The sequence below is a fragment of the Talpa occidentalis genome, unplaced genomic scaffold (genome assembly GCF_014898055.3).
Source record: "Talpa occidentalis isolate TD23 unplaced genomic scaffold, MPIMG_talOcc4v2.1, whole genome shotgun sequence".
Lineage (NCBI taxonomy): Eukaryota > Metazoa > Chordata > Mammalia > Eulipotyphla > Talpidae > Talpa > Talpa occidentalis.
This window is the reverse complement of record NW_026555331.1, coordinates 41,234,723-41,257,263: the sequence shown is the minus strand read 5'-3', so window position 1 is coordinate 41,257,263 and position 22,541 is coordinate 41,234,723. Positions and strand designations below refer to the sequence as shown.

At 38.6% G+C, this 22,541-nt stretch overlaps 1 protein-coding gene across 1 annotated transcript; it reads right to left on the bottom strand.

Moving 5' to 3' along the window:
• Window positions 1-9,788: 9,788 nt before the first annotated feature.
• On the bottom strand, window positions 9,789-22,130 carry PSKH2 (protein serine kinase H2). The gene is made up of 3 exons (XM_037503312.1): window positions 21,950-22,130; window positions 17,262-17,928; window positions 9,789-10,239 (listed from the first exon to the last, which is right to left on the bottom strand). Exons 1-3 carry the CDS (start codon window positions 22,126-22,128, stop codon window positions 9,934-9,936), a joined length of 1,152 nt encoding a protein of 383 aa, XP_037359209.1. The 5' UTR covers window positions 22,129-22,130; the 3' UTR covers window positions 9,789-9,933.
• Window positions 22,131-22,541: the final 411 nt, after the last annotated feature.

Here is a 22,541-nt window from a genome sequence, read left to right as displayed (position 1 = left end):
CATATAATCCTTGGAGTTACTGACTTTTTTCCTACACATACTCATTTCCACTGTCTTGAACAGATAGGAACCAAGTCTCATTCATCTATGTGGCTGCCAAGCTATACACATACACCTAGGACAAGGTAAATGTAAATGGATGAGAGCAGAGCTATCTGGTAGAATAACAATGCCATTAAAAAGGAAAAAATGGGGCCTCTCTGGTAGCACAAGGGATTAAGATGCAACCTATGAAGCTATCTGCAGCCACTGCAGCATGAGTTTGAGCTCCAGCCAGGGAGCTACCCACATGGTACAGCAGACCTCTCCTGACTCACCTGCTGCTCCACTCAGCAATGTATCTCAGTCAATCTGCTTGTTCTGCTCCCCACTCTGTCTCTGGTGAATCCTCTCACCCTCCACACCTCTTGCCTGTACCCCACCCAGTTCTTGAATGCATAAATAAATAAATCTTTAAAAAAAAAAAAAAGAAAAATGGGTGCCAAAAATGATTGTTTTATCAGATAAAGGTGTAGCTTTACAAACGCAAGAACAAAAACCTTCAGTGGTAAAATTACATATGCTCATTTTTTTCTGTAAGTGGATGTAATTGAAGCTTTCACCATTTTAGCTTGAAGGCTGGTTGTGTTGCGGAGGGTCCTTATTCACAGAAAATGCCTCACTTTCGTATGGCCCTGAGACAGGAACGGATGTGATGCCTGTATTTGCCTATTCAGGAGCAGCTGCAGGTCCAGCTCTCTCCATCTGTGCCCTGAGGGAGGGCACACCCACTTTCTGTGAACAATAGCCCCCTCTGTTTGTTTGCTTGTGATTCTGTTTGTTTTTTTGTGGATCGGAACTGGTTTCTTAATTGTATATTGAACTGTCTGAGCTCTTTCAGTAAAATACAGTAAAAAAAATGAGCATTTTCATTGCTTGTGAGAAGTTGTCAGTTTCTGGTAATAATGTAAAAAAAATTCCACTTCTTTGACAAGAAAATGCCTATTAGACACTAACAACTCTCAAAATTGAGTAAAGTCACTTGACTGCAGCTTCCCAAAAAGCAAAAACAAATAGAACCATGGAATTCAGTGAGAAAAGTTGTAGGCACTCAAGAGACAAAAAGGCAATTTCACTTCTTTTATTAATATTTCAGTTCACATGAATGTGAGAAAGATGAACAGCCTAATCCTGCCTCTGCCTCAGACTAAAGATTGTAAACCATCACTACTTACTGGTCCTTCAGGCTGAGCTTTGACAGGACTCAGCCTTGACTAAGAAGTGAATCCTGCAGTCCATTCCAGACCCTGCTGTCAGCAGCAAATGTGGTGACCCAGAGGACCCATTATAATAAGCTATTTTGTATAATTTGCCAATAAATGCTAGAACAAAGTATTTTGGGTCTGGAATTCTGGTTTGTTTACTCCTGGGATGTTAAAAAAAAAAGTGAGTAGTTTGAATGTTGAAAGTTTGTCAAAATAACAACACATTTTCTGTGCACACATGTCTTGGTTCTCTACCATCTAAATCATTTGGGATCATTTACAATTGGACAGTAAAGGTATTACAAATAGATCAAGATATTTCTTTACCATTTGAGTAGGATTCTTATTTGCTATTTTTTGCATTATTTTTTTATTGAGGAGACATTTGTTAACAGTATTATATATGATTCACTGACAGAGGTTCACACATTTTCAGGTATATATTGATACACTATATATTGACATGTGTAGGCATTCATGCATACTCTCTAAAGAGTAAAAAGTGCATACCCTTTGACCCAGCAACTCTATTCTGGGGATTTACCCCAAGAAAAAAATGCTTAAGGAAAGGTTGTTTCAGAATTTTTATTGACCATTTATTTATAATAGCAACGTTTTGGACAAACCTAAATGCTCGAAAGTAGCATAATGGCTAAATAAGTTATGATATAATCACATGATAAAATGCCATGCAATTATTTTTAAAAAGTGTATGAAAGAATGTTTAAAGAGACAGAAAATTAGTGGTGGGTATGGTGTGGTAACATACATCTGAAGAGGTATAAACTATAACCCAAAATCACATACAGTGTTGTAAACTGACAGTGCCTTGATAAAAAAAAAATTTCAACTTTAAAAGTATAAATATTAAGAAAAAAATGAAGAGACAGAAAATGTAAAAATGGAAGGAAAAAAATACTATCAAATGATGTGTATTAATATAATTTACACATTTAGAAAATACAGCAGCAAATATCTCTGTGTATTTTTATGAGTAATTTCATTTTCTCTTTGGGGTTTACAAATTTATACAATGAGCATGTATGTCCATTGTAATCTGAAAAAAATAAACAATAAAAGCTATATATAAAAATTTAAAAATAAGAGTCATGTGTTGGACAAAGTCATGAGTCTGAATGAGCAAACAGAAACATCCATTGTTCTTCTAAAATAATTATGACTCTGAAAAAGCAAATAGGCAACCCTAACAGGGGCCAGCCAAGTGTCATCGCTGTTTCGAACCCAAATGATGTGATTATGTGAATTGTGTTCTATTTTCATTTTCTTTTTTTTTAATATTATAATCTCCAAATTCTTTTTCTTTTTTTTTTTTAATTTTTAAGATTTATTTATTTATTTATACATGCAGCGGGTACAGTCAGAAGCGTGGGAGGGTGAGAGAATTCACCAGAGCCAGAGCGGGGAGCAGAGCAGGCAGAAGGACCGAAGTACACTGCTGAGGGGAGCAGCGGGCGGCAGGAGAGGTCTGTGCGCCATGTGGGACCCTCCTCCGGTGGCCGGGGAGCAGCGGGGTATCGAACCAGCGCTGCAGAGGCTGCAGGCAGCTTCGCAACCCAGTGCTCAACCGCTGGGCCACCGGGGAGGCCCTCTATTTTCATTTTCTTTTTTTTTCTTTTTTTTTTTTTTAAAGAGATCCTGTATTTATTTATTTATTTATTCATACAAGCACAGGGTACAGTCAGAAGCGCAGGAGGGTGAGAGAATTCACCAGAGCCAGAGCGGGGAGCAGAGCAGGCAGAAGGACCGAAGTACACTGCTGAGGGGAGCAGCGGGCAGCAGGAGAGGTCTGCACGCCATGTGGGACCCTCCTCTGGTGGCCGGGGAGCAGCCGGGGATCGAACCGGCACCGCAGAGGCCGCGGGCAGCTTCGCAACCCAGCGCTCAACCGCTGCGCCATCCGGGAGGCCCTCTATTTTCATTTTCTTAATAACTTAGTTAACATCTTGCAGCAGGACTATAAAAAGCAATGCATGTGCATAAGGTTTATATTGAGACAAACAGGAAGAATGGGACATATTCAATTGTGGTGAGACTTGACAGCTGGATTTGTAGGAAGAAGCTGCAGCAGCGAAGTGTCTCAGTAACCTGAAGGCTACAGCCCTCAGACTACAGGTTGGTGATGCCAATAGGGGAAGACCAGAAAGCTGGAAAGATGGCATTAAAATTCTTGGAAAACTAGAAAGAGGATGTGAAAGAACACTAATTGGATTTTGTACATACTACAAAATATGTACAAAAGTTTTCATCAGAACTTTTTACAAATGTATCAAACACATTAATTCCACAACTAAGACCTGTGTTTTGGAAATGCATGGGTGCATGTGTGCGAGTGTTTGATATGAAAGATGAAAAATAAACAGAAGTAGAGCTACTAGTCTAGAAGCTATAGCAGTAGTGCAGATTTAGAATAAAAAGTTCTGAAATAGGATTAAGACAGCAGAAATAGAAGGAAATGGATTAGAGGGGCATTGGGGCAGGAGAACGTGATCTAGGGGACATTTGGAAGGCGGCTGCTCATACTGTGATGATGTAGTTAACACAAACTTTGGATGTTTTGATCATCATTGTTCATATAACCAGAAGACATCCCTGCAATATGAATCTTCTCTTTTTTTATGTGCCACTCCACTCCTAGCTTATTATGACATAAAGAGCCCTGAGACCTTTGGAAGACTTGGCATTTGTAAATGCATGTCCAGCTACCACTGCATTAAGCAGATAGTCAGGAGAGCAATGATATGGATAATTAAAACAGGATATTTTTAAATATTTGTTTTAGAATATATGTATGTTAACTAAAGAAGCAAATTTTGGACTAGCCAAAAATAAGAGAACTCATTATATTTAAAGGGGTTGCTGCTGCTATTTTACTAGTAAGGAACTTATGAAGCAGTCATCCTCTGCTTTCCTGAACCCCATGTCAGCTCTCATTCTGGTATGAGGGCTCCGACTGGGTCAGAGAGAAGGTTGGCAATGGGGTCTGTTAGGCAGCACCCAGCAGGCAAGCCCCACGTGACTGGGAATCACGTCTGCCTCATTGGCTCCTGGCAGAAAGAGCAACCAATCCTCTAGGCAAAGTCTGTAAATTTTCTGATCACTGACTTATAGGGCTGTAGCTCACTGCTCCTATGTCTACATGGTAATGTTCATCGAATAAAACAAGTTTCAAAAGTCTTTTGAAAGTATAATGCCATTAATTGGAAATGCTACTACAACCCATTGAAGACTTAAAACAGAATCAGGTACACATATTGCTATATTATTCTTAATGATTAAGGCTGATATTAGCAGAACAAAACTTTTTAAGAGAAAGTTTTGGGCCTCCCTGGTGGCGCAGGGCTTGGAGACAGCGCTGTCAAGCTATCGCCAGCCACTGTGGCTGGCGATAGCTTGACACCATCAGATATTCAATCCCCAGCCTGCCAGGAAGATGACCCACCTGGCGCAGCAGACCTCTCCTATCTCGCCCACTGCTCCCCTCAGCAGTGTATTTCAGTCAGCCTGCCTGTTCTGTTCCCCACTCTGTCTCTGGTGAATCCTCTCACCCCCACCCCTCATCTCTGGCCTGTACCCCAGCTCTTGTGTGCATAAATAAATAAATCATGAAAGAAAGAGAGAGGAAGGAAGGAAGGAAGGAAGGAAGGAAGGAAGGAAGGAAGGAAGGAAGGAAGGAAGGAAGGAAGGAAGGAAGGAAGGAAGGAAGGCAGGCGTGGATGGGGGAATAGCTGGTCAGTCAGGCCATCAGAACACACACATTTGTTGATTGAGTTTAACATCTTAAATGTACTCAATTTCTGGTGCCTCCAAAACAATGACAATAGGAACAGCAAAGACCACAGATTGCCAAAAATAGAACAATAATGAAAAAGTTAGAAATATTATGAGAATTACCAAAGTGTGACACATGCTGTCTGGAAAAAGGTGCCAATAGACCTCTTCCACACAGGGTTGTCATCATGATAGAACTTAGAGGGTATTATTTACTTATTGAAATAAGCCAGACAGAAAAGGACAAACACTATGTGATTTTACTCATGGGGTATATAGAGAAATCAAACAAATGAATAAACTAAATAAGACTAAAATAAGCTTTTAAACAATAAGACCCAGTTAGTGGTTATCACAATAGAAGTGTGTACATAAAGCATGGTGAAAGATGGAATTGAACTTCTAGTTGTATATAATGCAGTATATACAGATCTTGACTTATAATAATGCAAAAACTTGAAACATAAGTTATAATGCAGTGTTGCTTCAATCAAAATTTACCTTAAAAATAAAAGTGAAGCTTCTTTACTTTCAAAAATATTTCAAATACAAACCTGTAAATATTGGTTATATTAAATTGAAGATGTTTTCACTTAACATATTTTAACTTTCCAAAGGTTTATGTACTTAGGACTATTCACCATCAGATTTATGTGGCATTTTAATGAACAATAACATGATATACAATAATATGAAAAAATACAAGTCATGTGTGCATGATATGTACTTATATCAATCAAACATAGAACTCAAAATGTAGTCACTGACATTATGTATATATCATGGATAGTAGATCTTTTTGACAAATATTTTAAATATGCAAGCAAAGATAATGGTAAGTTATAGGGAAGAGAGAAAACACTAAGATAAGAAAGCTCAGGACTAATAATAATATAAGACAAAATCTAAATTGATATTAGTAATGAAAGAGATGTTATTATTGCTCAGTATATACTTGTCTTCCAATTTTTGGAAAAAAAAGTGATTTGTGAAGTTATAAGATAAACATTAAAAAGAAATATGAAATATCATGTATCTTTTTTTTAAAATAATAAATTTTATTTTTATATTCCCCATACAATTGCAACCCCCCCCATTCTGACCCAATCCCTCCCCTCCCGCCCCCCACCCCCCAAAAAGTGTCTCTGGTTCATAGTTTTTTGTTGATTTTGATTTTCACTTTCTTATAGTTATTCATTTTCCTGGTCCCTTATTTAAGTTTTCTAGATTCCTGCTATGAGTGAGACCATCCGGTATTTTTCTTTTTCTTTCTGGCTTGAAATATCATGTATCTTTAAAAATAATCTGGGTGCTGTAAATAATCTTTTCATCCTATTCACACTTACTCTGATCAAGTAAAGAATAGCCAGATATTAACAAATAGATTTGCAATACCCAATTTCACCAGAAGATGGTAGAAGAGGGTTAAAACACACCAAAAAAGTCCTAGTTAAGTCTTCTCAGGAGTTCGCTACAAACAGGAGTTAAGTGACATCTCATTTGTAGAATTATCAAAATATTTCATTCAAACCTAAAATTTAGGGAAATATAGCTGGTTAGAAATTTGACTGATTACCTTGCCAAGCAGGAGAAACTGGGGTAAGAGAAAGGAAGGAACAATCCACATTTCATTTTCAAACACTGAGTACCTGCTAAGTACAAATGACCAGGGTAAAGGATTTCAAAGATAAGTAAGGTCACAAAGGTAGTCACAAAGGTAGACGTTGAGGTCACAAAGGTAGTCACAAAGGTAGACGTTGAGAGCCACTGTTTTTCTCGCAATCATCCATCCTGCAGCTTCTCTCACTAATGACCCCTGATTACCATGGAAACAATCCTAACCATGGACGGAGTGTCAAGCTCCTCTCAGAGTATAGGAGTCCTTATTATCTGTCTCCCTCTACCTGGGTTCCTGACCTATCTGTTCTAGTCTCTGCTGCCCAGATAACCTTCCTGGATTCCAAACTCTCTGCCTGTTTAGCTCTGAGCCTTTTTCCTAGCCCTGATCTAGCTGTCCTGAACCCCACTTCATCCTCTCCCTTAACCATTCTCTGTTGGCCCCCCAGTAATCTAATTCTGGTATTGGAATAAAGGATGCCTGCAGGTGGGCTCTTTATGTCTACCCTTGATTAAAAAAACAAAAAACAACATTGTAAGCTAACCTATATAGGCAAACAATCCATGAAAATTATAGATTCAAGTTAAATTGTATTCCACTATTTCTTTGTGCCAATATAGACAATATTTAAGGCACCTGAGGCTGCCTTTAGCATTGTATGTCCTAGAAGTGATCCAACAAAGTCTGAAGGAGTTCTGAGTTTCAAATTTCATATCTGCTATTTACCTGCTGTGTGACCATGAAAAAGTTATTGCCCATCTCAGTCTAAGTTTCCTCATCTGTAAAGCAAAATTAAGAGTAATATTAATTTCATAGGTTTGTTGTTAGAAGTAAATGAGATAATGAGACAAGTGGCAAATACAGAAAATATTCAATCATCAAAAACCAATTTTCATATCTGATTAGTCAGGTCCAAATTTCTCTAAGTTTGCTTATTCAAGCTTCTCCTTTTGCTTTTTTTGTTTTGTTTTTGCTTGTCCACTTGCAATTTAATTGAATTTTCTTTTTATTATAGACTTAAATATATCAATTAAAATTTTTAAACATAGGGTCTCCCTGGTGGCGCAGGTGTTTGAGCGCAGGACTGTCCACAGCCTCTGCAGCCTGGGTTCAATCCCAGCCGGCTGGTGAGATACCCACATAGTGCAGCAGACCTCTCCTGTCTCTTGCTGCTCCCCTCAGCAGTGTATTTCAGTCAGTCTGCCAGTTCTGTTCCCCGCTCTGTCTCTGGTGAATCCTCTCACCCTCCCGTACAGCTGGCCTGTACCCCAGTTCTTGTATAAGTAAATCTTTAAAAAAATTTTTTTAACATAGAGACAAGTATAAAATGAAGGTAAACCTTCCCATTCTACCCCAGACTGTCCATTCTTTTTCACCCAGAGATAACTATCTTTATCAAATTCTTAGAAATCTTTCAAGCTTCTGGATATATTTTTTCACACAAATGAGAGCATACTTTAATACTAATCTATACCTTCATTTAACATAGTAAAATATCATGTAACAAAACATATAAAACTAGTCTTGTTTTCAATGACTTTGTTTAGAAGTAGGAATGGGGCCTCCCCGGTGGCGCAGCGCTTGAGCGCTGGGTTGCGACGCTGCCTGAAGCCTCCGCGGCGCTGGTTCGATCCCTGGCTGCTCCCCGGCCACCAGAGGAGGGTCCCACATGGCGCACAGACCTCTCTTGCCGCCTGCTGCTCCCCTCAGCAGTGTACTTCGGTCCCTCTGCCTGCTCTGCTCCCCGCTCTGGCTCTGGTGAATTCTCTCACCCTCCCGCGCTTCTGACTGTACCCAGTGCTTGTATAAATAAATAATCTTTAAAAAAAAAAGAAGTAGGAATGATGTGATTTCTCATGAGGTTTTGACTTGCATTTCTTTATTAATAATACTGAGAATCTTTCATGTACTTATGGCCATTTGTAGCTCTTTTTTGGAGAAATTTCTAGTCAAGTCCTCAATTTTTTTTTAATTGGGTTATTAGGTTTTTTACCATTGATTCTTATATGTTTTGGAGATTCATCTATTGTCAGATATATGATTTGCAAATATTTTCTCCCATTCTTTAGGTTGCATTTTTATTTTGCTAATTGCTTTCTTTACTGTGCAGATTTTTAGTTTGAGGTAGTCCACATGGTTATTTTTAGTTTTGTTGCCTCTAAGCTTCTTTGTATGCCCCATAATTAATGATTTCCATAACCATTTTCTTACATGAAATTGACACTTGTTGGCCTCCCTGGTGGCGCAGCGGTTGAGCGCTGGGTTGTGAAGCTGCCCGCAGCCTCTGCAGCGCCGGTTCAAACCCCGGCTGCTCCCCGGCCACCAGAGGAGGGTCCCACATGGCACGCAGACCTCTCCTGCCGCCCGCTGCTCCCCTCAGCAGTGTACTTTGGTCCTTCTGCCTGTTCTGTTCCCCGCTCTGGCTCTGGTGAATTCTCTCGCCCTCCCGCGCTTCTGACTGTACCCAGTGCTTACATAAATAAATAAAAAATAAATCTTTAAAAAAAAAAAAGAAATTGACACTTGTTAATACCTTGAATTTACCTAGTGGCTACCATACCTTGGCCTTAAATCCGTAATTTCAGGATAAATATTTTTGTTCCCTGTAGCTAATGTCTGTTATATGTCTCTGATTCATTATTCCTTCTTATACATATCCCTTAATCCTATATTTTCCCTCTTATTTAATCCACTCAATTCTTTTTTTAAAAAAATCTTATTTATTTATGTACACAAGAACTGGGGTAGAGGCCAGAGGTGTGGGGGTGAGAGGATTCACCAGAGACAAAGCGGGTAACAGAACAGGTGGATTGACTGAAATACACTGCTGAGGGGAGCAGTAGGAGAGACAGGAGAGGTCTGCTGTGCCATGTGGGATTCTCACTGGCCGCCCAACAGGGATCAAACCCACACTGCAGAGGCTGCGGACAGCCTCACAGCACTACACTCAACCGCCTGCGCCACCAGGGAGGTCCTAAATCACTCAATTCTTAACAGATTTTCTTCACCTACTATTTCCAATTACATATTTAGCATTTGTTGTACCATTCTTCTTTTACAGCAGCATATGCTGGGAAATAAATATAGGCATAGGGGAAATTATAGACCAAAAAAATGTTAAAAGCTAAGGTCAACAACATTCGGCAATAACCACATGCTCCCACATGCATGACCTGTAGGATGTCTTCATCGCTAAGAAATGGTCAGTGATGATTTAAAGCTACTAATGAAATCAATGGCTCTGGCTTAAATTTAGATCAAGTGGTTTTAAACTTTATCTGTTCACAAAAGTGCAGAGAGTGATGATTCTTCCAACCTGAAGTTTTTCTTGCTCCATGTATTCCTTGATTTGTGATAAGAACGTGATTTAGAAGATTGTGCAGATCCAGGACTCTGAGAGTGGGGAGATGGCCTCTTCATCAGATTCTGGGAAATGACCCTCTGAAGATTCTTCCTGGAAGATCCTGCAGCCATGGTCATCACCCAGGGATGATGCAGGGCCTGCCCAGCTGACATGCGATGACTAGCTTCCAAAATCAGTAGTTTGTCTATAAAGTCCTTCGCCAAATGCGAAATATTTGGCCAAGGCTGAGAAAAATAAAATTAAATAAAATAAAAAACATAAACACACATAATCTTATTGCTAACTATCAATGCATATCAAATCCAAAATACTTTCAAATAAGCAATTTGTATAATATGTCACTAAATATACAATGAACCTAAAAATCCACTTTTAAGAGAGATATAATCTCTTTAGCAAAAGGGAAATAAACACAGAAATTCTCTGTCCGGTGCATGAGGATTCTTTCCACAAATCTGCCCAGCATGCCGCTCTCAGCAATGATAGTTCCCACATCATATTAACATTAGCTGGACAAGGCAAAGGAGCTGTCTTTGGGACCTGTGCCAATATCACAATGTATTTACTACATTCTGGTCATCTTGGAGTCTCTGGAACTCCAAGGATGAGCAGGGTGGAAAGTGAATAGATCAAGAAATTATCAACTTTCATCTTCCTTTAAAAGCGTACACTAGGGCCTCCCCTGGTGGCACAGGCGGTTGAGTGCCGCGCTGTGAAGCTGTCCACAGCCTCTGCAACGCAGGTTCAATCCCAGCCAGCCGGCGAGGGTCCCACATGGTGCGGCAGACCTTTCCTGTCACACCTGCTGCTCCCCTCAGCAGTGTATTTCATCAGTCTACCTGTTCTGTTCCCCACTCTGTCTTTGGTGAATCCTCTCACCCTCCCACACATCTGGCCTGCACCCCGGTTCTTGTATTAAATAAATAAATCTTTAAAAAGAAAGAAAGAAAGCATACACTAGACTTAGGACACCTCTATCTCCACAGACTGAAGAGAGAAATGGAGGAAGAGTAAAGGCACTTCAGAGAAGAGTCCACCTACACTGCATTTCCTTTACTTTTTTTTTTTAAGATTTATTTATTTATCCACACAAGAACCAGGGTACAGGCCAGAGGTGTGGGGGGGTGAGAGGATTCACCTGAGACAAAGTGGGGTATAGAACAGGCAGATTGACTGAAATACACTGCTGAGGAAAGCAGCGGGCAAGTGAGGAGAGGTCTGCTGCGCCATGTGGGTAGCTCCCTGGCTGGGGATCGAACTTGTGATGCAGTGGCTGCAGATAGCTTCATAGGTTGTGTTGTAGCCCCTTGCACCACCAGGGTGGCCCCTGCATTTCTTTTAAATGCACAGGACCCTTGTTCTTCTCAATCAGTTCAACTATAAGTGGAATTCAGCCTAGAGCAGCACCGCAACAGGGTGCAATGCATGCCACCAGCTAGCTGATGTTTCAGGGACTTGCTCTGGAAATATTTACAACTATTATAACTACTTCAAGTACAGTAATTGTAATTCATAGTGACTTTTGTGAGGAAGGAGAAGATTAATATTTTATATTCGAACTTGTTTTCTGCATTACCTACTAACACATGGCACATCTCTTGAAAAAACTATAGTGTTGTATCCCTCATTACCTACAAAAGTGAAATACTGAGAAAATTGTCCGTATATTTGCTTATTTCTCAAACAGCAATTTCTGTTTCTGTATGAATTTTTTGAAAATTGTGATCTCACCAAAAAAAGATAACCAAATCTTTACAACATACTGCTTTTGTTCTTGCATAATGAAGAATCAGATTCCACACGTAGACCCCACTGTCCAATTTCTTAGTCTACTAAGAAATTTGAATCAAAAGAAACCATTAAAGGAATTACTTTTTTTTCCTCCAGTTTATTTTGTTAAATGAAATATGAGAAATATTTGTCTCCAAAATATTGTCAAAATGCATTCAATATTTGAACGCATTTGCCAAATATTCAAATGTAAGGAAAATCAAACGTAAAGCCTGCAGGAGTCTAGACAAAGCACATCAGTGCCTGACACGTGGCACGTCTTCTTCTTCTGGCTAGACATCTATTTGGCCCTGAATCCAGACACATTTATCTGGACTCAAGACTGCTTAAATGAAGGCTAAATTAGATGTCTCCAATGGAACATTATAAGGCATGCAACTGAATCTTTCGGGAAAGAATATAAAATATGTGAAGTGAGATTTATGGAGAGCTCATTAAGATGAACTCAAATGAATATACATTTAAAATGCAATTGCTGAAAATAAGGTAAGTGGTATCCTGGAATAAAAGTTCTTTAGCCAAAGTTCATCATTCAAACATGGATTATAAATTACAGGGTTCCTAAGCCATAAAGAACAACTGGCAAGGACCTAGGAGTCAATTTCATGCTGCATATTAGGGCAGGTACAGAAAGAAAATGTCAGAACTTCTGCTTCATTTGGTCATATTGTGCTACAATTTTGTCTATGTTTTCTTAAGTGAAAAACAAATTAACATACACATGTGTATTTAATATGCATGCTCAATATGTAATTCAGTATTAAGTGGATATGCAAGCTCCTTTTTTTTTTTTTAAGCTAATAGAGTCATGTGACTGAAAACAATTTGAAGACCACTTATTGAATCAGATTGCTGCCCTGGACTAACTGTCCCTTGAAGGCATCAATCACTCCCTTCACCAGTTTTCACATCCACTTTGCATTCAATGAAGTTTTTCTCATCATTTTCCTTCTTTGATTCAGTCATCCCCACTCTTGGCCTTGAAAATTCTGTTTGGCTTTTCTCAGGAGCCTCAAAGTGAAATTGTCAAAAAAGCTTGTGATTGAAGGAAGTGGGTCTAGATTGGGGAAGTTGTACGGCCACACAAAGCTGTAAATCACAGCTGTTTCCTCATCAGGAAAATGGGGATCAGGGCCTCCATGGTGGCGCAGTGGTTAAGACGCAACCTATGAAGCTGTCCCACAGCCTCTGCAGCAGGACCCACATGATGCAGCAGACCTCTCCCGACTCATCCGCTGTTCGCCTCAGCAATGTACTTCGGTCAATCTGACTGTTCTGTTCCCCACTCTGCCTGTGGTGAATCCTCTCATCCCCCCACACCTCTGGCCTGTACCCCAGCTCTTGCATACATAAATACATAAATCTTAAAGAAAAGAAAAGAAAAATGGGGATCATCATATCTCTTCCCAAGTTTGCTATTAGGACCATTAGATCAAGTATGTGAAAAATGGTTTTCAAAGTATAAAATATTATGTAGATTTTTCTCATTCTTGTTCTTGTTACTATTAAATCACAATTTAACTCCTCAGTTTTTTTATTGACACATATATAGACCATATATAGAAAACTCTAAAATGAAATTATTCAAAATCCCTCATCTCTACTGACTATTAATGATAAAATGGGCCCTCAAATAAAATGATCTGTGTCAGAAGCAATGAGCATGTGAAAAAGAAAGGTAGGGCTTTATTTTATCCCAAGGTCACTCAATTAATTTAGTTGCAAGTGAATTGCAATATTGTGGACAATCAGCCCTTTTTTTCTTTCTTCTTTCCTCCTTTCCTCATCTGGATCTTTGCCTATTGTTTTGTCCTCTCCAATTTAGAAATTGGCTAAACTGTAAAAGACAGTAACAAAAGAAAGGTATAAAATTGAAATTTAATACTATCAGTTGTGCTATTTATTAGCTTTGGAGGAGAAAAGGGAATTTATAGGGATGGTATATGATATTCTGTTGATATGTTGACTCTTTTGTCTTTAAACAAAGAAGTTAGGAACAATTGCAGTTTATGCTTTTCAATTTCTTAAAGAACAATTTTCTCTTCATGTGGACCCAAGCACAAGTCTTCAAAAGAGTCAGCGTGTTGATTTATTCTTCAACAGTCTCCTCCAGTTTTCTCTCAGCCTGGTACTGACTCTTCTCCTGCCTTCTTCTTGTTTTGGCAACCAAGCCCCACTTCCTTACCTAATTTTCTATATCAGCTCTCAAATTAAATTTTCACTTCAGGGTTCTCTTATCTAGGGGTCACCAATATCTTTGTATCTTATGGTTTCCCCTCTTTACCCAAGCCCATGAAGATTCCCCACACACCCTCAAGATTCAGACTTTCATTCTTTCCATTTTGTGAATACTGCTTAACAGAGCCAATGCAATAGCTTACGCATAAGATTAATGTAAAAAATGACCAATTCACTAGTTTAAGGAAGGAATAATGTTCCTATGACTATTCAAAGTGTTCATGTTTCTTGGTCCCTTTGAAAAATCCCCACAGAGAATCATTATTAAAAATAATTACTAAAAAGCTAGTCATTACAAACATGCACACAAAACATAGATTCTGTCCTAACAATTTCAGATGCAATCCTTAAATTTTAAGTATTGTAATTAATGTTAAAACATGCTAAATATAGAGCTTATTGGAGTACAAGGTAATTATCAGTGGGTTTAATTTTCTGAAAACTACAAATATCTATTTTTTAGTAGCTGGATAAGCAATTTTTCAAATCCTTGAACTAAGAGCTTTCAAAGTACCAGCTAACCCTCCAAAGACAGTAGTTTTAATGAATATTAGGTTCTTGAAATGAGGGAAGGGATGCTTCCAGTTCTTTACTCTTAAGGAAAACAGAAATACAAAGAGGATTAGGTAGAGCTGAATTTTCTTTTGAGTACCTGTCATGTTTCAAAGCTCTAGAGGTTAAAAAGAACAAGTTTCATTTTCCTCCAAAAGAAAGAACATGCATGAGAAAAATAACAAAAAACTGAATTGGCCTTTGCCTCTAAATCTACTGTTAACCATTCTATATATAGTATACATTTAGAACTAGTTTCTACCTTATAAACCTCATAAACCATGATATAAACAATGTAAACATAATATAACCAAGTATTTCTACATTTGCAAAAACTTGACACTGAGAGTTATTTTTTACTCAACTCTAGGAATTTGTTAATGATATCAAGGTCAAGTACTGCAACATAATCAAGGAAGTAGGGAACTACTTACACTCTAATCACTATCCCTTATGCTAAATAGTCAAAATGAACTTCACCACCACTATTTCTATTCCTAGAAATACTGTGATTGAGTCTAAGAGAAGTTATCTACCTGTTCAATTTAAGGTGGTTAGAGCAGAGATCAAGAAAGTGACAAGCAGAATACAAATTATGTTTTGAAAGATTTCATAAATACTAAAATAGTTTTCCTTAAAATAATTTTTAAAATAAAAATAACATTTAAAAATTTTGAGCACCACATTTCTGGGGAGCATAAGTATAAATCACAGGAATGAGAACCAAATTACAAGATTTATGCATTAATTGAAATGTGGCATAATGTTCATTACTGAAATTCTACTCATGAATAATAAGAAAATTAAAATACCAAATCTTTTGCTCTCCTCTCTTGTTTTCTTATTTAATAACCTGAATGATGAAGATGTGGTAAAGAAAAAATAAAAGCAATTATGGCAAGAAGGAGATAGAAAGAAGTTGAGGTTGTGGCTGGCAAAAACAAGCGTAATCCACTAGATGTGCAACTCCTAAGAGAGTGTATCAATAACATTTTCCTAACAATATAACAGTCACAGGTGAATCTAAGCAGATCATGATCATTTTCTATCAATATCCATGTGGGATTTAAAAAAAAAATGTTTTAATACCAATGTTTATCCTTGTCAGTACACTAACATGTTTATATGACTCATTTTATTATCAATCTATTTCATACCCAAAAAAAATTACTATGATATAGTGGAATATGATCAGTCAAAATGTATAAAAATTTATCATTAGCAATAAAATGCTGGCATTAAAGTCTCACATTTTTCTTACTATTCCAATTAAAAGAAGGAATAAGTAGTTTGTACTGTAAATTACATTTATATGCCTATTTATACTTATGCAACTAATACTTAAGCAAGATTCAAGCTTATAGTTGCTATTTCCCATATTAATAGTAAGAATAAGAAACAGTGAGCACATATATAGCTCTGACTATGCATGTACTAATATGTAAAACTATCCCAAGCACTTTACATTTCTTAGTTTATTGAATCTTCACCACTCTGTTAAGTAGACACACAACGACCACCTTGATAGGCAAACACTATTATTATTAACACTTTACAGATGAAGAAACCGAGATACAGAGAAAATTTAAAAACACGTTGAAAGTCACAGTTAGTAAAATGGCAGAGGTGGGAGTAGAAGAAGATGAGTATTTTTCAGATTGTGCTCTTAACCACTGCTCTTAACCATACTGCTTGACAAGATATCTATAAAAATACACTTTCACATGCACCTACACAGTCTAAAATTCTTTTTTTATTAGTTAATATTCCCTTATATGTGTTTTTGCATATTTTGTTGAGTCTGCTTGGAATGTGAAATTTCCCTCCAGAAACTCCCCACCTTCCTGCAAGACACAGCAGTGATAGGCTTTCTTCCCTTGCCAGAAACTTTGAGACTCTATTCCCATACATAGTAAAGCACTCGTATTTGAAGAGATGCATATAGTAATACTTGGTCTTTTAAACAAGACCACAAACATGAAATGAGTTTCCTATTTTGTCAGATTTCCCATACAAAAGCATTGGCAACTTTCCTTCCTTACCCAAAACAACAAAAAGTTAACACATTCATGAACACTGGGAGTTCAGTTTAAATAGTAGATAAATATTTTACACAAGCTGTGAGGTTAAACTTTTCACTGAGGAAAACCTACACTACAAAAAGGACTTGAATTATCTAGATTTAAAGGGGAAAATCTCTCACCAAATACCCAAGCACCATGCTGAGCTTCTAAATACACATTGGTCTACTTTAGTTGGCTCAGGATTTGCACATTGATTGAAGAAAAAAAAAATGCAAAATCACTTGATTATCAATGTCATATGATAAACACAGACAGTAATCAAAGCCTTTGTTCTCTTGAAACCAATGGCTCTCAGGCAGAGGTGATTTTGTCTCAAAGGGGACATTTGACAATGCCTGGTGATATTTCTGGATGTCGCAACTGGAGGACAGTGTATGTTTAGTACATCCACTAGATATCAGTATCTACCAGCAGTGTATCTAGTGGCATCTGGGGGTAGAGACCAGCGGAAGTGCTAAACAATGTACAGAACAACCCCATCCCCATCTCCCTCCCCTACCCCAATAAACAATCATCTATTCCTAAATGTCAATGGTACAGAAGTTGATAACCAACTCAGTAGGAATAAAAAGATCTCTTACCTCTCCTGTATAATTATATTTGCCTTTCAGAATCTTCCTGTAAAGTCTTGTATGGTTTTCATCATCAAAAGGAAGGAATCCACTAAGTAAAACATAGGTGATCACACCAAGAGCCCACATGTCCACCGCACTTGTATAAGGTTTCCTTAACAAAATCTCAGGGGCTATGTAATCTGGGGTTCCACAAAGTGTCCTCATTGTCCAGTCACCACTTTTGTTCCCGGAGTGGGCCAAAGCAAAATCTGTGATTAAAATTTTTGACTCTGCACCTGGATGATAATATAAGAGATTTTCAGGCTTTAGGTCCCTGTGAGTTATCCGTAATGCATGCAAATAACTAACGCCATCAACTACCATCTGGAGGATCCTGACAGCATCCTGTTCTGTAAAGGAGCCCTGGGTAATGAGTCGATCAAAGAGCTCTCCTCCTGTAGCCAACTCCATCACCACGTAAACTCTGTCCTGGGCCTCAAAGATCTCCATGAGCTGGACAATATAGCGATGGTTAACCCGCCTCAGGACAGTGAGCTCAGATTCGCAGGCTTCTCTGCCTTCTCTTACCCTGGTTTCCATCACTTTTATTGCAAAAGGTTTCTTGGTGCTCTTCTGCTCCACTCTGACAACTTTGCTGAAACTGCCTGTCCCAACAAGAGCCTTGATGTCATATCTGTTATTGAGAAAAACCAAATCTGTTATGCCGTGTGTGATGAGTCTCAAAATGATCAAAATTGACTTTTTATCTTTATATTCCCTATTCAACTTCCTTGTTTATTATTGTTTAATTGTGCTCATTAATTTTGAAACCCACCCCAAGTGCTCTTTTGAAATGGAGCAAGTAAGTAAAAATAGTTAATAGAAAGACAAACAATAACTACCACTTTTTATGTGCCAGGAATATATTCTTTTTTAACTCTTATCCTTATCTCTGCTGGATAATGTACCTCTGTCCCCTATTCTCAGATGAGGAAATTAAGAGTTAAAAAATGTTAAGTGATTTCCCAAAACTACATAGATTGTAGTTGAAATGATGGGATTTAAATTCAGTCCCTTCATATGAGTTTCACCAAAATTTCTGCGAGACATTTTAGGACCTCTTACTGCCCATTTTTTCCCTCCCTCCAGCCTTTCTATTTGTCATTCTGCAACAATACCTGCAAATCATTGGACAGGATTAAGAAGCTTAGCCCTTTAAAACTTTTTAAAAGAGGGTGGAAACCATATCAGGAGATAGGCTATAAAAAGTAGTCTTCTCCAGATTACTTGCCTGTGAGCTCTGAGTCCCAGGTACAACTCAGTTCTTTCTCATCTACCTCAGCTCCTTAATCCACGGTCTTTGAAAAAGTAAACATACCCTTGCTTGTAAAAGGACAGATTTCAAAAATCTAGCGAGAGTGGTGTTAAGACCACTCTGCCGCCAGTAATTTTCCATAGTCCCCCCACCTGACCTTTACCCTCCTGCAGTTGCCGTTTCTATGGCAGCAAGCAGTGAGTTAACATGGCATGTATGCAGCTAATGTGAAAGTAACTATCTCTCAGAAAGGCCAGAATGTCTGCTAGGATTTCAAAGAATAAGGATCTTAAATTCGAATTATCTGTATAAATGTCTATGTACGTTTAAGAAACCTATGAAATTTAACCCACTGCCCTTATTTTTGAATGTCGAAAAAGTGCTAGAATTGTGATTTTACAGTTGGAAAGAATATTAGAGAATGATTTAATCCAACCCCTCATTTCACAAAGAAAGAAATTTGAAGATCAGGTTAACTGATTGGTTAAATTGTAGAAGTGAGGATTAGAATCCAGATCTCCTTACTTGCATTATAATTTGGTATTCTTCTCCTTTATTAAAATTCCTCCCAAGTTAGAATGTCAGACAAGAGGATATACTTAGGAAGTACCAAAGTAAAAGGTAACTCTTGGTTACATTCTCAATGCCAAAGATTTATTTATTTATTTAAGATTTATTTTCTTTTTTATGCATACAAGAACTGGGATACAGGCCACAGGTGTGGGAGGTGAAGAACTCACAGAGACAGAGTGGGGAACAGAACTGGCAGATTGACTGAAATACATTGCTGAGGGGAGCAGCAGGAGAGACTGGCGAGGTCTGCTGCACCATGTGGGTCACCTTCCTGGAACTTGTGCTGGAGTGGCAGTGGATAGCTTCATAGTGCTGACACTTAACCCCTTGTGCCACCAGGGAGGCCCAATACCAAAGATTTAAATGCAAATATCAATCAGAGCTAAAGCCTTATTTCTTTTGGTGAGATTTATTCTTCCTGGAATTTTCTTTTGGCCTAATTATTTGCTCCTTATATTCCTGTGCTTACTGAATAAGTTGGAATTTGACTATACCAGCTTACAGAAAACAGCTTTGTTCTACACAGTGCATTTAATTTTCTGGCCAATTACCTTATCAAAACAGATAGCAATTTAGTAATCTTAAATAGATTTTGTCCCCTCCTCCCTTTCCAGCTCTGCTGTTTGTTCGCATGCACTCCTAGTGTGATTTTTAAGATAATCACAGGCATTCAAATTCTATTGCTGTGCAGATCAACCAAGTTTTTAGCATGACCTCTAATGTGGATGAAAGGACTTCGCAAATACTAATTTATTTCTGTGCTCTCAAAACTGCAGGCAAATCCATTTCTCATGGAATTAATCATCAGTATCAGACAAATTATCAAAGTTCTGAAGAATTACATTCTTGCTCAAATAAAAAGAGCTTACTCAATACTGTTTAGGGAAATGCTAGTACTTTGGCATTGAAGGAAACAGTAGGCTTTAAGCCAAGATGTAGAATAGTGTAAATAAATGGCTTCAAGTTGAATAAGCAATGCCCCATAATGCAGCAGGGTTGCTTATAAGCCCTTCATAGCCATGGCTTGTGACCATTTTTATGATTTGATTAGCTATACCTGTGCAGTGCCTGGGAAAGAGAGACAAATAAATATTGAAAGAAAAAAATAATTCACTGAATAATAATATTTCCAAATTACCAAATTATCATTTTGAAAACATTAGGATCAAATCAAACATTCATTCCAATTCTTCCACTTCTCCCCTCCACCTCTGTCCCCTACAGAGCAGCCTCAAAGTCAACTTTGCATCATCGAGGTGGTATGATTTTTACATCATCCCAGATATTATGCAAATTTTAATTGCTGCTTTTATATAAGCTGCTACAAACTGGGAATTTTTTGAATATGTGTAAAATAACTGAAACATGGAGTCAATAATTATAACATCACAAGTAATTGTGATGAACTCCCAAGAAGAAAGTTAGATTTAAATATAGTTTGATTCTGTCATCTCTATTATATGAGAGTAGAATTATAAATGAAATCACAATATAAAAAAAAAAGACAACTGTGTTTTGGATCCAATCATACCATTATCTTACAAAGGTCAATGTTCTGGAGCTCAGCTCTTCATCAGTTAAGAGTTTTGAATTTGTCTCTAAACACTTTACAATGTTGAGTTTCTCTGCTCCTATGACCCCTTCATGCATCAAGGGACTGTGACCACTAGGGAGGTAGAGGTTATGAGAGTGGATAAAGCCTTGACCAGAGCAGCTCATTTGCAGGCTACTGATGACCAGAGATGATGTTTAACCTATTCAGCTTGGACAAGCTCTCCTACCCACTCAGATTCACATACAGTTGAATCAGCCAGCTTTGCTCTTCTCTAAGCTTAGCAATTACTAGACTGATCAACAAGTACTAGAAGTTAGAAGGAGACCAGGATATGGCTCTGTGATGAAATGAGCATTCAATTCTAGGACGAGAAATGTCCGTGAGAAGACAGTCAACCCACCCACCATTATGTCCCACAAACATAGCAGAATTTGAGGAGATTCATGATTTCCTTCCTCTGAGGAAACTTTTTCTCAGGCCAATCACTCAGCCACTCTTCATGATTTCCTACACAGAGTCATTTAAATCTTTCATGTGCTTCATGAGGACAATAGTATTAAGTATTGTATGAATATCTAAATGAGCACTTGGCATAATTCACATGTAATTATCTTCACAACATTCATAAGGGGTAGGTATTATTCCCATTTTACAAAGACTGAAACTGAGGAAGGAAAAAGGTTAAGGGTCGTTGTCACAGTCACATAGTGGAAGAAACAGGAGTGGATCTGAAGTCTGGCTAATTGGAAGGACTGTTTCTATTTGACTATGATCTCATTTTCTAGAATTTAGTAGATCCTTCACAAACCAGGCCTATATGTAGACCCTGTCAGGGGCTGGGAGGCCTTTCCCCTTCCCCAGCTCTGAGTATAGTGATCCCCTCCCTTTCCTTGCTGCTACAGGGTTTGTGATTGTGATTAAGCCTCTTGAGTTTGCTCATCGTTAATTATAAAATTTAGCTTCCCACCATGCCAGAGCATGGAGATAGGAACCCGACGCCTTCATTCCAAAAAGATGGTACCAAAAAGATGGTGTCCAAGTACTTGAGAAAGACATTACCTGGTGGTAGATGTATCTTAAAGTGGTAAAGAAAATTTAGAGGAACAGGGGCCTGTAATCAGAAATAAGCCTGTCTTGGATTTACTTGAGGTGAGAGGAATTTTAAGGTTTTCTCCATCAGTGGCTAATCTTACTCAACCTAGCCACCCCTTTTCCTCCCTCCAGCCCTCCATCCATGCCAACTCTCAGTTGGCACTTCACACAAAGCTTTACCTGGCAAGAACCCTGGGGTCGAACTTGGCTCTGAAGCGGGCCACCTGCATCCTCTGAGCCGCCTCGGCCAGGGCCTCGGGCGGGGGGCCTCCCGGGTTGGATTGACTTTGACCTTCCCGCTTGACCCAGGCCAAAGTGGGTGGTCCCGGGGCCACCTTCTGGCTAGCGCCACAACCCATCACTCCAGCTTTAAAGAGGGGCCTGGGGCGGGTGTCCTTTTATCCCCAAAACAGCTTAGAGTGGGCGGGGACTGAGCTACCCACCCGCAGGCAGACTCTGAAAGAAACCCCACTGTGAGGTCTTTGTTAGGAAGATAAGTCTGGGGAGGCGAGCTCACTTCTCAGGCTGCCTTTATCTGCACTGAGCACCTAGGGGTACCCAGTGTTTGACTTGGTAAAAGCAAATTGGAGGAGAGATCAGGAGCCTGAACTTAATTCTCTGGGCCTCTGTTTTCTCATCTACAAATTGAGAACATGAACATATAAATTTATATGAGTCTATGAAGGATATTGTATGGGCTTTATGTCTTACTTTTCTTAAGATTTATTTATTTATGCATACAAGACTGGGCTTGGGGGGAAGAGGGGGAGAG